The sequence below is a fragment of the Mobula hypostoma genome, chromosome 14 (genome assembly GCF_963921235.1).
Source record: "Mobula hypostoma chromosome 14, sMobHyp1.1, whole genome shotgun sequence".
In the NCBI taxonomy this organism is placed as follows: domain Eukaryota; kingdom Metazoa; phylum Chordata; class Chondrichthyes; order Myliobatiformes; family Myliobatidae; genus Mobula; species Mobula hypostoma.
This window is the reverse complement of record NC_086110.1, coordinates 24,063,568-24,082,293: the sequence shown is the minus strand read 5'-3', so window position 1 is coordinate 24,082,293 and position 18,726 is coordinate 24,063,568. Positions and strand designations below refer to the sequence as shown.

At 40.1% G+C, this 18,726-nt stretch overlaps 1 protein-coding gene across 3 annotated transcripts in view; it reads right to left on the bottom strand.

The window, feature by feature from the left end:
• esrp2 (epithelial splicing regulatory protein 2) overlaps nt 1-10,356 on the bottom strand; it is a 36,674-nt gene extending 26,318 nt beyond the window's left edge. For 2 of the 3 annotated variants that reach the window (XM_063066814.1, XM_063066816.1), the window contains exons 1-3: nt 9,930-10,336; nt 9,607-9,735; nt 3,473-3,586 (exon numbers count right to left, since the gene is read on the bottom strand). In XM_063066814.1, the coding sequence (XP_062922884.1) occupies nt 3,473-3,586; nt 9,607-9,735; nt 9,930-10,061 (375 nt within the window). In that variant the 5' untranslated portion in view covers nt 10,062-10,336. Of the gene's footprint in view, nt 1-3,472; nt 3,587-9,606; nt 9,736-9,929 lie in introns of all 3 variants that reach the window. The other variant, XM_063066815.1, reaches the window with a different exon arrangement.
• Between the last annotated feature and the right edge of the window lie 8,370 nt (nt 10,357-18,726).

Below are 18,726 nucleotides of genomic sequence, written 5' to 3'. Positions count from 1 at the left end.
TGGAAATCTTTAATTATTGCCTCAACTGACAGTTTGCCTCGATGCAAAGATAATCCAGACTTCCAGAGAACTTTCCTATTCAACAGCAAATTACTCTGAAATGACTGCAAGCAATAACCAATAAACACAGAACAGCACAGGCATTTCAGCTCACAATGTTATGCCAAGCTTTTAACTTACTCCATGATCAATGCAACCCTTCCCACCCATATAGCCCCTCCACTTTCCATTCGTCTAAAAGTATCTGAAATACCCTTAACGTATCGGTCTCTACCACTACCCCAGCAATATATTCCACAAATCCATGTTGTTCAAAAAACCTACAAGCACCATTCTCCCTCATACTTTCCACCAAAGGCATCGGCTGTCCACCCTATCTACGTCCCTTATCACCTTATACACATCTATAAAGCCTCTTTTCATCCTCCTTCAGTCCAAGGAGAAAAGCCCTAACTCGCTCAACCCATCTCCATAAGAACTGTCCTTTAATTCAGATGGCATCTTGATAAATCTTGTCTGCCCTCCAAAGCTTTCATGTCCTTCCTGTAATAAGGTGACCAGAGCTGATCACAGTAGTCCAAGTCTGGTCTAACCAGAGTTTTACAGAGCTGTAACATTACTCACTGTTCATGAACATAATCCCTTATCAAACACAGGCCAACATGTCATATCCTTTTTAACAACCTATATCAACTTACCTGGCAGCTTTGAGGGATCTATGGACACGATTCCCAAGATCCAACTGTTTCTCCACCTGCTAAGAATCCTGCCAGTAACCTTGTACCCTGCCTTCAACCGACCTTCAAAAGTGTACCACTTCTCATTTTTCCATATTGAACTCCATCTACCACTTTTCGGCCCAACCCTGCATCCTATCCATGTCCCATTGTAATCTATGACAACCCATCTAAACTACCCACAACACCCCCAATCTTTGTGTCATCTGCAAACCTACTAACCCACCCTTCCACTTTCTCATCCAAGTTACTTACAAAGGTGAAGGGTTGAGTTAACCAACAGCAATGCTCTCATTTTAAAACCAAAAGTGGGGAAATAAACAAATTTTCAAAGGATTGTTAGAGTAAAAAGTGCCAGTTGGGTAAGCTAGTTAGAATGGATGGATTTGGCAACTTAGGAGATAACACTGTGCAGTCACACTCTTACCGTAACGTTTAAACTTTTAATGAAACATGTACAGGTGAGGCAACACTTCACGTGCGATTCACCAGGGGTAGTCTACTGCACCTGGTGCTCCCGGTACTGCCTTCTCTACATTGACTGGAGGACCACTTTGTCGAGCACGTCAGCTCCATCCACAAAAGGTGGAATTTCCCAGCGTCCAACCATTTCAATTTCTATCCCCATTTCTGTTCTGACATGTCAGTCAACGGACTCCTCTGCTGCCACAATGAGGTCAGTCTCAGGCTGAAGGAGTGACACGTCATATTCCATCTAGTTAGCCTCCAACCTGATGGCATGATCATCAATTTCCCCAGCTTCTGCTGTTTCCCCCCTCCCCCCTTCTTCATTGCCCCTTTCTGGCCTCTTACTTCTTCTCCTTACCTGCCTATCACCATCTCCTGGTGCCTGTTCTCCCACAATCCACTTTTATCTCCTTTCAGGTTCCTTCTTCTCCAGTCCTTTGGCTTTTCCCCTTATCACCTCCCAGTTTCTTACTTCATCACCCCCCCCCAACCGCCTGTCACCTTCCAAATTGCCCTCCTCCCCCTTCCCCCACTTTCTTATATTCTAGCTTCTTCCCCTTCTTTTACCAGTCCTGATAAAGAGTCTCACTGAAAGGGATATTCCGTTGAATATTTTACAATAATTTAGCCCAATATTTATTAACAAACAATTCTAGAAAAGGCCCTGAAATGAAAGTGCAATCAGATTATGAAACTGAACTGAAAATACAACACTTAGGAGCACCAGACCAGCACAGGAAGAACACAGAACGCAACAGCAGAATACAGACCCATCAACCCAACCTTTTAACCCACTCTTAAGGTCAATATAAACCTTCCCTCCTACATAGCCCACCATTTTTCTATCATTGTGTGGCTGCTACCTTAAATGCATCTGCCTCCACCAACACCCCTGACAGATCATTCCATGCACCCATCACTCTGTTTAAAAAAAACCTTAAATCTGTGACATCCTCCCCATACTTTCCTCCAATCACCACAAAATTATGCCCCCTGGTATTAGCTATTTCTGCCCCCTCAATCTATGCCTCTTATCATCTTGTACACCTCAAAGATTTAATTAAATAGGAATAGTGACTGGAGTCTACATGCCCACCAAAGTCACATTCATAAATTTGGTATGAATGCTCATAAATTGGGGCACCACTAATTCATCCAATCAGAAGAAAATTTGATCCAATACATAATTCAACCGAAAAAGAAGTGGAGCAATATTGAGCAAAGGTACTGGGGAAAAAAGGTACAATAGACCTAATTTCTTTTGAGCCCAGATGAATCCTTGACTACAGAGGACTGTGGAGGGTGATCTGCTAAGTACAGAGGTCAACAAGTTTTTTTTTAATATTAAGGGAAAATCAAGAGATAAAAGCTTTGTGTAGAAAAATATAGATGTAAAATATCAAATACAATTTTATTGAATAGCAGAGCAGACAAGAAGAGTTGAATGGCCTTCTCCCACTACTGTTACACTCTTTTGATGAAGATAAAAGCAAAATTACAACTTTGGACGAGGTGGGAAGCAGACCACGAAGTTACACTGGTGGTGTGCTAAGTTACTCGTTGATCAGACTGCACTGTGGAATAACATTTGGGAGGGAATGCAGGGCACTAGAATCCTGAACTGGGAAACCAAAAAGCAGCTAAGGTGTGAGCTCTGCAGAAATAAAAAGTTTGGAAGGTGGGGCGACAACGGTTAGGAAACCTGGGCAGTTATGTAAATAGTCTACACAGGAGAAAATTAAGTTGACAGGCATATGCAGAATGGTTACCCAATTAGAAATACGCACTTTGAATAATTATCTAAAGATCAAAGACATGGAGACCTTGAAGCATACTTAGTTGCCAAACTGGTTCCAGAGACCCAAAGGAAGGACTGTTAATGCCATCCACTACTTCAATCACAAAAAGATGTACAGAACATTTTTTATTGTGTGGGGAAGCTGATTTAGGAAGTCATTCACCATACAAGCCCAAGAAAAAGAGTCACTAAATTTAATCAGATTCCAACTGCTGGAGAAATGCTGCATAACTACCAAATGATTAATCTCATTAGCTACAGGGAAAGTTAGGTACACCAGTAAACTATACTCAATTTTAACAAAGGTGATGCAGTTTGCAAAAGTTTAAATCCAAGATATGATGCTAAATAGAGAGTGGATCATAAAAGATATTTAAGCAGCAGTGTTTGGGTTTAGGCCAGAATAACCAAAGTGTTTTGTTTTCCCTCATTGATCACGTATAACCTGAGAGCCGCCAAAATGCTTCACCTTCTTGGAGGCTTCTGGGTGCAGGACCTGTCGAACAAGTAACTGGCCATCCGTACAAAGGCAGTAGGAACTTCTCCCAAGCGCTTTCAACTCGTTTGACACCAGCTGGTTGAACTGAAAAGAAATGATTCATGTATTTATTCAGATCATTTACAATTATTGGTTCACACCTCTCCAAGGAATGTGGGAGGAATCGCAATGCATAAAACATCAAAACCACAAAAAGGTTCTATTGGCCAACATTCATAAAGTACAGTGCCTGCATCCTAAATGTTGATCATTCCCAATTACAGTACGTATATTCAGCTTTTTCAAACCATGGATGGGTGGGGAAGGAGATCAAGAGAACTTTCCTACTCCCATATCTGTTGGCATGTTCGTTTCACTGCTAATAAATTTACTTGTTCATCTTCAACAGCTATATATCCAAGGCCACTGCACAAGTGGAAACAAGTTATGCTTTAATATGTTACATAACCGTCAAGCTGTTTTGCAAGAGGACATTATGATTCTGTACAGAAAAAACATCTACAGAAATAGGTTTAAGATTTGTGCGAGTGACAACTCTTTATATTCACGTGAAACAAATGGGGTGGAGTTAAAATTTAACAGCATTGGTGCAATAAATAGAACTCTAGGGAATCTTAGCAGGTCAGGCAGCATCTATGGAGGGAAAAGAACAGTTCACTTTTTGCATTCAGATCCTTCACACGGACTGGATTAGTGGGTCAGGAAGCCTTTCCAAAGAAGTAGGCTCCAGAACGACAAAAGAAGATCTCGGTGTCATGGCAGGCATGACACTGACTGAGGTAGGGGTGCAGGAGTACAAATCAGGGTCTCTGCTGAGGATAGACCATTTTGGCTCACAGAGGTGGAAGTCGGAGGGGATGGAGAAGACATAGTAGGGGTCAGAGCTGGGGTCAAGTGTGAGATCAGAGGAGGTCAGTGGGGTGGGGGCCTCAGGGGAGTGAGGAAAGGACCAGGGTTTGGTGTGGAGTAATGGGCAGTCATCACACATCATGGTATGGGCATGACTGATGTCAGCATAGACTCAGTAGAGCATACGTCTATTTGCACCCTCTATAAATATTGAACATGAACTGTTTATATTACTGAATAAAATGTCTGATGGTGGACTCGTTTACTTTCAATCTACCCATATGTAAAAATAAGTTACATCAGCATCCATGGAGATGAGGCGGCCTAGGCTGTGAGAATACATTCATTTGATGAATCTACAGAAGTACACATTAAGAATCAGGGATTTCTTTAGGCAAATAAACACCAAAGTTTTTGTAGTAATGCACATCAAACTGTAATGCTGACTGAATCAAGAATAATTTTATCAAAACATAAATGCCAGGTATAAAGAGGATCAAGTCATTTAAAATCTACAAACAAGACTTATCAATTTAAAAACAGTTTTAGGATTTGCCGAAACATGTAGTCCCTTTCTTTACACGAAGAGTGCCCTCCGCTACCAATTACAGATGGCTCCACAGAGTCTGCACACACCAATGTATTTTGCACTGATGGCAACACCATAATGACAGTCCTCCACCACTGCCCCCCCATCACAAACACTCACTGAGACACTAGACTGGACATTTCCAAACATTTTAAATTCAGATTTTTAAAAAACATGTCCACCTCCACTCCACAGGCTACTCATTTCAACTTTCAAACACAAAAAAAAATGCAGAAGACCAGGTTAGGAAAGGGTTAAAAGGAAGCGCTAGCTGGATGTAAATTTTTTTAAAGTGGAAATACAAGTTTAGCAGCTTGGTGTCAATGCCTGGACAAGGCAGTGTAACACACCTGACCACTTTAAAGACAGGCAACTAATCTCCTAGAAACTAAAAGCACCACAGCCCAAACACCCCAAATTTTCAGGTTAATTTTAATTGAAAACTTGTCTGTACGAACATTTGTAACAAAAAGACATCAAATTTGGAAAAATAAATAAGCAATACTAAATCAAAGGACCTAGAGACTTGGTATCTCAAGTAACGCCATCATCAATAAACAAATTAATGACTCTGTCTAGTTTGGATTCACACTCTACTACTCATTTGATAACATGACAATACTTTTCAACATGTCTTCGATACGTCTTGAATTCAGTTTCCATGGTATCAGCAGTTTAGTTTTGTTCAGTTTTAATCAGTTTCTCTGTAAAGCCAAGATCCCATGGACTAACAGATGCCCCATCAGTAGTAATGAAAGTTCTCTAGTGCTTTACAACAAAGTTGTGACCATTAGCTATGTTAAGCAATTGTTGGGGCTCATCACCAAATTGTTTTATCAAAATAATATGTTTAAGGAGAGTCTCAAAAGGAGGGAAAGGGGATCATGGCAAAGCACTCTGTGCCTTAAGCACATGAGGCTAAGAATCATATTTATTATCACTAACATATGACATGAAATTTGTTATTTTGCTTTGTATATTATTTTAAAATTAGTGCAAATAGAGCTTACTGAAGTACAACGGATGTGACCGAATTTCAGGTGCAGTAGTCCTAAAAGGGAATACTTGATGATCCCCTTTGGAGCTGCATTCAAAATGTGGCTACTTTGCCGTGCCATCTTGGATAAGTTCAGTTATTGTGCCATGATCATATCTGGGAATAACTTGGGACAGTTATTGATTGATTTAGTGCATGATTAAGAATGGAGGTTGGTCAATGATCAGACGAAGTTTTCAGGTTAGGTAAAGGTAACAGAATTTTAAAGGAACTTGGCAGGAGAAATACAGGTCAAAAAAGTACATTCCAATCGATGAATTTATGAGTAACAAAAGGATGGTTATGGTTTTCTGTTTAAATTTACTAACTTGAAATATAATATTCAAGTTGAAAATAAATGTCTAATTGTAATTCGCTACAAGTAGGTGATGGCAGGTTGAGAAGGAAGAAAATCTCCACCTTCAACTATGTAAAGATTGCTGGTTTAAGCTGTGGATGCTACACAAGTTAGAAACAAGACAGGAAGCAAAAATAAGGAAAATTGAAGCAACATTTTCACAATAAAGTGATTTATAAACAGAAGCTGGCACTATCTTGAAGATGACAAAAATGAGAAAAAAAAGTCAGTTTATTATTAACTCAAGATTACAATATCTGAAATTTCTAGCTACAACTCAGAAGTGCAACATTCATTAAAATAAGGACTTAAAAAAAGTAAACAAAAGACATTCGACATGGGAGCTAGAACTTATTGGGGGGAGAAAGAACTTTAAATGAAAACAATTACTAACCAGCTATATGCTGTCAGACAAGAACTGTACTAAAAAGTGTTGTAATTTGTGTTCCTCTTTCTCCACCGCCTGACAACAATTCTTCCTTGGCCTTCTCTCATTTCCCACCTACATGAAGCCTATTGTAACATCACTTTGATATGTTTACTTACAGCTGCTGGTTATACTAACCTGCCATTGCTTTTAAATTGTCAAAATGGTTTCACAACAAATACTGGAAAAGCAGAAAATTCCTGCAAGTGTTCATGAAATCTAAGCCAAAGACTTTGAAACCACTACAAATTCAATACCTTACCTATTGATAACATTACTCTCCTTGGTACAGCCTCGAGGCACAACCAATCAGTCAATGGCACATGGGACCTGCCATATATCCATATATCCCTGTGTAAGACTACAGACTCAGCTTCAGTTTAAGCTGCTCTCAAAATGCTTATCCATGATCCTCCCAGACTCTTATTATCCATAAACACAAGAGATTCTGCAGACGCTGGAAATAACACATGCAAAATGCTGAATGAACTCAGCAAATCAGTCAGCATCTATGGAGGGGGAATAAACAGTCAAGGTTTTGAGCCAGAACCGTTCAACAGTGCTGATAAAAGATCTCAGCCTGAAACAGCAACTGTTTATTCTCCTCCATTGATGCTACCTGACTTGCTGAGTTTCTCCAGCAATTTCTGTGTAATATCAATGCCTATCACACCCTATCCAGAACTTTTCTATTCCTAATTTAAATAACAACAAAGTTTTGATACAAAGTTAACTGTGATCATTAACCTACTCCAGATCAAGTCTGAGCATCATCTTAAAAATATTAGGTGTTTTGTTCAAAAATCTCCATCCCCATGCCCTCATTCTCTCCAATTCCAACACTAACATTTCCTAAGATATTTGCTAATTCTAGCATTCCCACTTTAAATTGCTCCAGCAAAGGTGCATTCAGCTGTCATGGCCCCAGGTTCAGCTCCTGCTCTCTCATCCAAGGCAAGTTCTACAACCTAACTATTACAACACTGTCACAGGAGTTATCCAATGATAAGTATTTTTTTTTAATTCCACTGAACTCCCATTAAGCACTGAAATGATTTACAAAAAGGTTGTTATACAAATAGTAAATCCAAGTCTTCCATGCATATGAAAGATTTTTACTGTTGTACCATTCCAACAGCACAAGCTGCAGATCACTCAGGCCAGATTTTGGGTCCAGCATAGCATTCACCTGCCTGTTACAAGCAGTCTTAATCTGACCTTGAAATATTATGCAGTACGAAGCAGTAACTGACCACTTAAACCTATTCAAAGCAGAAGCCCAATGGAGATTCCACAAGACATAGGAGCAGAATTAAGACTATTCAGCCCATCGAGTCTGCTCTGCCACTTCACCATGGGTCCAGATGCATTCAAGGTGAAAGGTAACCTTCTGGAGCCAGGGTAGTGCATGACTAAGGCACCTAGATTACATGGGCTAAAATCTGTTACTTGTTGGTCCAAAAGACAATGGAATGACAGTACTTTTTCTTTGAGTGCCAACACTTGGATAATGAACAGCTTTGGGGCACATCCTTTATTTGCAAGATGTTCTGTTCCTCAGACTTTAAATCTCAGGAATAAGAGATTCACACAAGGACTAACACTGCAGTCGTTACATTGGTATGGAGAGATTAGATTTCTGCTCACTTGATTGACTTGAGCCTCTTCCTTTCATTTCATCACACTTTGGGTAGTTAAACTTCGAACAATGTAGAAACAAAACAAATAGGTGGGGAGGGGAAAGCCAACATCAATTAAATCAACAGGGATTTAACAGGATCTAGTTTCCTTCAACTGCTAGCAACATGCCCTGTCACCTTTAAACAGGCAGATTGGTCTCCATGTGCTGACAGTTTGTACAAGAAAGAAAACTCATCCCTCAGAAGCAGAATTTTGTCGAAATCATCTATTAATTACTCTATTGTATCACTGATAGCCAACCTTGAGCCTTTTGGGCTCCACAGGTGTTATTTTTTTAAATTTCTAAAATTCATACTTTTATTACTTAGCCAGGTATGGGACTTTCCATTAGTGGCCATTTTTGTCAGAAATGTCTGAGGTGGATGGGATACACTGATTAAATGAGGGGCAAACCATCTGCTCTCCCATCATGAACAACCCCCCCCTCCCCCACCCACCCCAACTCCAAAGATGTTGATTATTAAAAGCAACTCCGTTTACCCAGGTCACCAAACACAATGGAGCTTGAATTTTGTTTCATGTAAATAAACTCCCAAAAGGTGGCCAAGGTTTAATTGGTCTTGTTTGGATCTGGTATTGAAAAATAACAGTGTTTATTAACGCACGGCTCTTCCCTTCCACAAACAGCTGTGGGGGATACCAAACAAGCACAGGTGGACAGAACCGCATCGGCCTAGTCGGTTTAACACACTGTCAGACTGTTTCTGAAGGTCAGTAAATACTCTGAAGACACGGTAACGTCACTGGCTGCCGCCACCCCTCCAAACAGTTCCGGCTCCTGAAGTCTTAAGCCCTGATATTACACACCGAAACGTTCCAAGTTACTCAATTTGTTTCACATTTCTGCGCCAACCCACGCAAATGTGATTAGAATCTGTGTACGCGAAGGCCGCCTCCTGAGTTCGGCTGAAGGCGACTGAGTGCGAGTTTCCTTCAGGATTCAGGTGGGTCACTCCCAGGAACCGAGCCGCTTCCTGGATTTGCAACAGGATTCCATGTTGCTTGTCAACATTTTATCCAGCCGCGTTGCAAACTTCATACCCCGTACACGTCTTCGCTGGAAACTCGTTTTTGAAAAAAAAATCCGCTTTATTAAAATTTAAAAATAAACTATTTTTTTCGGGCCAGAACGCCGGAGACTCACCTGTTCAATAACTCGATCGAGTGGCTCCGCCTTGACGATTTCCTCCGCGCAGGAACCCAACTCCTCTTTACACTGTTCGCTTAACTCTGGATTGTCGGCTTTAACCGGGATTTTGTGTACTTCTCCCACCTGTTAACCGTGGGGGTGGGGGGTGGGGGGTGGGGAGGGAGGGAGGAAGGGTTGTAACATTGCGTAAAACAAGTTGCTCACAAAGCAACACTACAAAAAGAAGTATTTATTCACCGGTGAAAATAGATTTGTGTACAAATCAAAAAAAAGACAGAAAGAGACACGCACAAAAAAAATCCAGATCGATTGCGTACCTTCTTGTTGTGTAGATCCACAACTTGCCACACCAAGAGAACTAGTTCCCTTTCATCCGAACCTAGTTTAGCCCCACTTGCACCAGCTGTTGCCCCATACAAAACCACCAGAGAGTCGTGCGAAGCCGTCATGACGGAGAACTACAAGCAAAGGATCAAACACACAAAAACAACAAAAAAAGTGTTCACCTTTCGAGTGATCACCTCTACCGAAAGAAAAGGGAAGGGAAGATAAGAAAGTCCTCTTTTCATTAAAAAAAAAGAAAGTAGCTCCTCTAATTCTACCTGATCCCAAGGTGTTTGAGGAGTTGATCGTTCTCGAGGCGAAACTGACAAAGCTTGTCTCTTTCACTCTGACATGAGAAAACGATGGCTGCTTTCTGTCCTCATTTACCTGCCTACAGATCAGACCATGTGACAAGCAAAGGAGCAATCGCCTGGGAGATTCCATTGGTTCTTTGCAAACAAGAAAACAGGGACGTGGCATTGTACAAAATGGAACAACCCAATCGGTGCTTCACCTATTGCTTGCTAAAGAATCATAAGAGACCCAAACGCGCCACCCTTGTCTTTTCTTTACCTTGGTCGTGTCCATGTAGGGCAACTATTGTTTTGGTTTGCAACAATGGGTCATATTCTGACAGTTAATTGAAACAGCCCATTGAATGTTGTTATACGTGATAAATGGTTACTTAAATTATCAATTATTGCGAAGATGGAAATACTTTGATGTTAACAAAAGTCCCTTCAACCCCAGCTCGAGCGCTTATCCTCTTTCAAAATTACTTCGCTGTTGACAAACTGACGAAGCTTTATTGCAAATTTTCACCTTTATTATTTCAAATACTATGAGTTACTGGTAAAGTTTAAGTTAGTTATATCGCTCTGGGTTAAGTTTGTGGCCTCCAGAGATAAAGGTGGGGGGGGGGGGAAGGAGAGGTACCATTCTCTCCTGCAGTACCTTAAACCGGCGTTTTTACTTTCTCCGGGATGTGCGGTGTAGTCGGCTGCTAAGAAATATTGAAAAAAAGTATGGTGGGGGGGTGTCTTCTCGTGCCCGTATTAACATTTCCTAACAACTAACACCATGGGAAACCCATTAACTGGCCATTCACTTCATTGGTTTTGGTGGGTCCAATGATCAGTGCAGTCCAATATTTGTTTAAGGCTGGGCTTTCTGCTGGTGTGGTCCACGCCTGCGCAACTGGAAATGTTTATTCACGATTGAAAAACAATGAAGTTTTGCAATTTACTTATATACCATATCCTTAATTCTGGGAATGATTTATTACACTAATTCCAGAACATTTTTATAGAAAATTTAATTAACAAGTGTTTCATTTAATAGATATTTTAAGTAACTCTGTGCTGTTAAGATGAAAAGACTTCAACACCGTGCAGTATCCAAAGGAAGCAGCTTCCTTGGCATTAATCTGAGATGGTTTACCAATTGAGCCAATATTAAAGTGGATCACACTCCCATTAATAATTAATGTTGCTCTGTTGATACGGTTTTTAATTTTTTTTCCACGAGGCTCCAAAAGCAAAATAGCATTGCATTGTATCTGTAAGTCCAACTTGAACTTTAATATATAAAAGCAGCCATTTGGAAGCTAATCAAACTGGTTTTCGCTTATTTGTAGTTTAATTTTTGCTCCCGTATATCTATCAAAATTCATTTGTATGTATTTGTAAGCCAGAATTGTTGCAATATTATTTAGGTTAACTTGGAGTTTAGCACACAATTAGCAAACGTTATCATTGTTAACGAAGTCGTTTGGAAATTGTGGTCACTATAATCTTCCTAGATTCTTCAGAAGGGAAAATCTTACTAGTCTTCAAAATTAGGGTCTTTGCTCTTTAGTAGTTACATTGCAAATTTGTCTTAACAATGAAATATAGTGACCAGTTTAAGATTTGCCAATCTCTACATTTTAGACCTGATTCAATATTTTTTTCATTTAAAAAAATATGACGATCTACTATGTAACTAGCTGTACGCGTCGGTTGTGAGAAGTCTCGGCGTACTTCTGTAGAATGGAATTACTGAAAAGTATTAACTTCCGCATAATGCGGCTTGGGCACGTGGTCCCTCCTCAACTGGACTCGGTTAAACAATAACCAGATGTATTTGCCGTTCACCGGCCAAATACCCAATGGACTTGTACTGTAAACACAAATAGAAGGTGGGAAGGCTGTTTCAGGGTCGCTTGAATTGCGTACTGGGAACTTGCTCAGAGACCGGCTGGGAAGTAACCGACACAAGAGCGGCCCCGTGATCATCCAGTCACAATAGATCCGGAGGAAGTTGACTTGAAGTTTTGATTACTTTGTATCTATGGCTTTACAGAGTTCGTCAGAACTGTTTGTTTAAAGCGACTTGATTGCTACCGCCCAGATCACCATGACATTCCCATGGAAACGCTGCCACGCCTTTAGCGCAAACCTGTCTACTGTAGTAATCATTGCATCAGGCCATAATGTACAGTGTGAACTCGGGCAGTTCGTCTAGTTAAAACTCAGAAAATATCCACACCTTGTCACCGTTTTATGCAATTATACCTTTTACAACGCTTGGTAGTCACAGAGTAGTTTTGACAGGGATTTTTTACTCGACCAAAACTTTCTTTTGAGGAAAAAGGTGATTAATACAAAAGTTATTAACCTGATTGCGCACGCCGGCTCTTAAATAAAGCAAAACGAGACTGTCGGGAAAGGTAAAATATCCAGAGGTATCGAAGCTATTTGGAACGTGGGGGGGGGGGGGGTTCTTTAAATGCTGTTAAAGATTTTGTCTCTCTTCACGGATTCCTTCGGATGAGACCAACAAAGCCTGAGTGTGAAAGGCAACCATTCACAGTCCATAACTATAGAAAGGTTCCGATGGTTTTCCTAGTAAACTCTTTCTAATGAAATATCTAACGTGACCAGCGAGGTCTCGGTGGATGCAAGGATCCCAATACACCTCCCGTGGTTTATTACACTGTCGAAATCAGTTACGAAAGATATAACTACACTTGACGAAAGTGAAAGTCTTAATAGTCCAAAAACCTTTTATAGAAGGTGAAGAAGATGCTTCTTAACATTTCCCATGTCCTTATTTAAGGCTTCCTGAAGCCAAAGGTTTCCGTTTTTAGCTAGTTAGTTCTTTACAATCCAAGCAGTCAGCAATGGTCACTTGTTCGCTGTCTTAATGTTTCACAATGACCTTTAGATGTCGGACATAGCTCGAGTTTATGTAGTCCACTGCAATCATGAGTTTCCTGAAATTGACAATGTGGCAATATGATCTCAGAAGGGCTTTTGGGATTTTCTTCATTCAGAGAAGTTAGAGAGAATTTTGGAAACATGGATTTTTTCGTGTGCATGATCTAGATTGGGAGATGCAATTTCTTGTTCTTGATATCTGAAAATGTGGAGACCTTACTAAATACAGACTAACAATACATAAAAATTTAAAACATTATAGAAAAACAAAATAATTCCACTGACTTTTGAATCCCTGACTTCTTGCAAACTATCTTTTTATGAATTTCGTTATCTGCCCTTAATCCGACTGAAACTTGAACATCATGGTCTGAAGTATCGAAAGAATATTTAAAAATTGGAAATAGTCATTCCATGTGTTTGTTTTCTCTGAGTAGGAGCCAGCGTCTCCACCGGAATTTTTCTCAAACAGCACTGTAGAGCAAAGCTGTGACCACTTTAATCACTTCGCATGACAATTGCTGCTTTTTTTTGTTCTAATCGTCTGCTTTCTTGTAAAGAGGTAGACTTATTTATACAACCCCACATTAACTACAGTATAACACATTGTGTGTCACGCAGTGGTAGCTATTAAGCTGCGCAGCCTCCAATTTGGAGTCAATAAATAAAAAGGCAAATTCAGTAAAGAAAGAATTGCATTTAACTGACATAGTTGTGTCACCATAATTTTGTCAGTTGCCATTTAAGGGGCAAGGTGGATTTCTTTTATCTGTTTCTAACAGAGTTCCCAAACACTGACAACAGGTCACAAATGGGATGCAAGTTCCTAATTTAAATTCAATATGCATGGAACTTTATTTTGTCCTACTTCAATATGTACTTCTCCACTTGTATGAGTATGGTCTTGTGTTTGGGATAAGAGTAGGGGTGATGCTTAATCCCTATCAAAGCAGGAAAGGCTATTATCCAGCTATCTTGAACTATTATCTTGCTACTTGACATTTATTTATCATTCTGATAAACTATATTCACAGCTGGTTTATCAATGAGGAGCCAACAAAAAAAATTATAATCATCTGGAAAGAATTTTATTTTCATTCTTTGTAATTACAACTTTATGACTCTTGGGAAGATTGATGAAGTTTTCAACATTCAAGGTAAATTTATACCAAAATACCTATATGTCGCCATTTACTATGCTGAGATTCATTTTCTTGCGGGTACTGTATTCACAGTAGAATAAAGAAATGCAATAAAATCAATGAAAAACTACACCTAAAAACTGTCAACCAACGTGCAAAAGAAGGCAATCTGTGAGAAGACAAAAAATTTTATCAATAATAATTATTGTCAGTGTATCAATGTTAGCAAAAATATTTCTCGTACTGTTACTTTACAGTCATAATGTTTTACTGGCATAGTTGATTTCCCCAAAGTTAAGTTTACACTAAATCATATAGACAACAATTTTGAAATTATTCTGTGTGAGCATTATGGCTGCAGTCCAGTTTTGGACTTTGCCAATTTTATGTTTTGGATCGGCGTAATGGAAAATGCAATCAACATGCTTTACTAACCGAATATCTCAATGCACAGCGGGAAATAAAGTATGTTTCTGGTTCTGTAATACACTGATAACCCCCATGCCTAACTTCAGTTTACAGCTCAGCAACTGGGTACTCAGTATAGTACAGAATTTTGAACAAAAAATGGCTGGCACATTTGGGAGAAGACTGAAGCTTGTATTCATTCAATATTGCAGTGTAAGAAATGCCTTTATGATCATGAAAAATATTTATAATCATCTGATCCTGAATTTAAGGAGCTGCATATTTTAGTGGGTTGGCGTCAGAGATGTTATGTTCATTCTGGTGGTTCCATTTTTGAATAGATTAGGATACCTGAACTCTTTCATTGGAAGTTTGATCTGATTGATCCGAGAGTTGTGTGAGCAAGCTAGTTCAACTTAGCAGATTCAGTGCTCTCAGAAAAATATATTTATTGAATACAATATATATTCAGTATATATTGCAGGATGACATAGTAGCATAGCAGTTGGTGTAATGCTTTACATGCTAGCTGTAAGATCAGGGTTCAATTCCCGCCCATCTGTAAGGAATTTGAATATTCTCCCTGTGACCATGTGGACTTAGAGTTAAACTGGTAGTTTGAGTGCATGCTTCATTGGCATCGGAAGCATGACGACACTTACAGAGTGTCCAGCACGTCCTCGGTGCAAACAACGTATTTCATTAGATGTTTCGATGTACATGTGACAAATAAAGCTAATCTTTTTTTTAAAAAGAACTCTTTATTTTCTTTCATAAAAACAGAAAATGGTGCAGATACTCAATAGGTCGGGCCACACATATGGGAAAAGAAAAAGAATTAACGTTTCAGATCACAGTCACTTCATTGGAACTGGGAAGGGGACAAAAGAAACTCGTAAAGCTGCGGGCAGGATGGGGGAGGGGTGACTCTGATGGGATAAATTCACGGTTTTACATTTCTAGCATCTGCAGGTTTTTACTCAATTTTAAAATCAAGTACAGCTAGTTATTAATACTTTTTTCAGTGTAGAATTTGGGAAGGCAACTGAAGCAAAATTACTTATTTTTATTTAGCAATACAGTGTGGAGTAGGACCTTCTGACCCTACTAATCATGCTGTGGCAATGACACTGACTAATTGCTAAATAAACACACGTGGTTGAACTAATTATGCATTGTTTAATGTATTTGTAATTAATTTAGATCACTTTGTAGAGATCCGTTTTCACTTCGACATGGAAGAGTCTTTTTCTGTTGATCATCACCAAAAAAAACCCAAATTAAGTCCACTGTGATTCAATGTTGTAAGACAATAAAACATGAAAACTTCCCGGGGCGGGGGGGCAGGTGGGCTTGAATATTTTTTTATAGGCACTATATGTATCATCAATCCCAAATTAAGTTTATCATTCATTCAATCTTCGGAAAGCTCTATTTTGTTTAAGCTTGTGTTCATATTCATTTCATTTTGAATTGTTTTACTTCATCACCTACGTTTGTATGATCTGATCACAATTAAATCAAATGACTGCTCCTTCACAGCTCCAGAGATCTTGGTTCAATCCTGGCCCTTGGTATCATCTGTTTCGAGCTTGATCATTCTGCAACAAATGTGGATGTTCCTGGGGTGCTTCAGTTTTCTTCCAAAGACATAGATTTATGGGTACTGTAAGTTACCCCCTAGTGAACGTTATTGGCAAAAGAGAGTTGGCAGACGTGTCTAATAGAAAATACGTTGCAAGGTACAAGGAAATAGGGGGAGCCAACCAACATGGCCCAAATGGCAGAATGTCCTCCTGATCATTGAAGAAGAACGAATTACAGATCTGCAGCTTAATGATGTCAAAATTTCCAGACTCCAGAGGTGGTGTGCTAGTGGTGGGACTTCTAACGACCCATGGGTTGAAACACTGACTCATTCAACAACCCTAATGAGCAGGAGGTGGAATGAAGACGCCTCGCACTTCTAGGACAGTTAGACATGGGATGGCTCAGAAATGTTGCACAAGAAGCAAAAAGAGCAGTGAATTTCTCAGTCTAACACTAGCGCACAGAATACATGAGATGGAAAGGCACATACCACCACCCAGAAAGGAGCAGAGAAGAAGGACTCAGACCTTACAGAATACAGTGTCATTTGTGATATAAGGTAGAGAAGAGGTAGTGTTTAATTCAAAGTTCAAAGTAAGCTTATTATCAAAGGACATATATGTCACCTGAGATTCATTTTCTTGCAGGCAGACTCAATAAATCCATTCTAGAATAATAACCATAATAGAATCAATGAAAGACCACACCAACATGGGTATTCAACCAGTGTGCAAAAGACAACCAAACTGCAAATACAAAAAGAAAGAAATAATATTAATAAATAAATAAGCAGAAACATCTAGAACATGAGATGAAGAGTGCCTGAAAGCGAGACCAAAGGTTGTGGGAAAATTTCAGTGATGGGGAAAGAGAAGTTGAGCAAAATTATCCCCTTTGGTTCAGCAGTCTGAAGGTTTGAGGGTAGTAACTGTTGTTTAACCTGGTGGTGTGAGCCCTGAGTCTCCTATACCTTTTTCCTAATGGCAGCAGCGAAAAGAGAGCATGACCTGCTCCGTGAGGGTCCCTGATGATGGATTCTGCTTTCCTGCGACAACGCTTCACAGTCTTGTGGTGCACCTGTGCTGGTGGAGATCGTGCAGGAGCTGCTGTTGCCAATCCAAACTGAATGGGGTCTGCAAGTAAGGAAATTGAGGATCCAATCACATAAGGAGTGATTAAGGCCAAGGATTTGAAGTTTATTGGTTAATTTTGAGGGGATGATGGTATTGAATGCCAAGCTGCAGTCAATAAAGAACATCCTGATGTATGCATCTTGGCTGTCCAGAAGTTCCAGGATTGAGTGAAGAGCCAGTGAGATGGCATCTGCTGTGGACCTGTTGCTCCGGTAGGCAAATTGGAGCGGATGCAAGTTGCTTCTCAAGCAGGAGCAGATATGTTTCATCACCAACCTTTCAAAGCACTTACTGTAAGTGCTACTGGACAATAATCATTGATGCAGTTTACCACCTTCTTCTTATGCACCAGTATAAGTAAAGCCTGCTTGAAGGGTGAACTCTGCAATTAATACTCCAGTTACCCGGGTGATTGAGAAAGAAGTGACAGTTAACCCACGCCTACAGTTGATCACAAAACACAATGTTTTTAAGAGCTCGCTGCATGGAAATTGCCTCCCCTTTACAGCTACTTTGAAAAGGATGTGAACGTATAGAAATAGAATGTGTAGAACCACTTTACAATTGCATAACAGACAGGCAATGAGCAATGAGAACTTCTGATACCTGGCAGAGCACTGGAAACCTGTGACAACCATGGGTTGGGAGTGTTGGAGGTAACTTCAAACTCTCACTGATGCAGTCAGAGGTTCTGACCTGCTGCAAAAGGGGCACCAATCATACTGGTGCCCAGGAAGAGCAGCTTGAGCTGCCTCAATGACTATCACTTAGCAGCACTCACATCCACTGTGTTGAGAAGTTGGTCATGGCTGGAATTACTTCCTGCAAGGACCCTGCCTCTCTGTAATTTGCCTACTACTGCAACAGGTTTACAGTGGATGCAATCTTGCTGGCTCTCTGCTGGACCTTGGATCACCTAGACATCAGCAATACATATACCAAGCTGCTTCTTATTGATTACAGCTCAGTGTTCAACACCATCTCCCCACTGTGCTAATAAACAAGCTTCAAAACCTGGGCCTGTGTACACCCCCTTTGCAGCTGGATCCATGACTTCCTCATCGGAAGGCCCACTGTCAGTGTGGGTCTGAAATAAGATCCACTCCTTACCGACAATCAGAACAGGTGCCCCTCAAGGATACATGCTTAGCCTACTGCTCTACTCTCTCTACCTTCATGTTTGCGTGGCTAGGCCCAGCTCAAATACCAAATATGCCAATGGCACAACGATGATTGGCAGAATCTCAGATGGTAACGAGGAGACGTAACGGAGTAAGATAGAATGGTTTGCTGAGTGGTGTCCACAACAACAGCAGT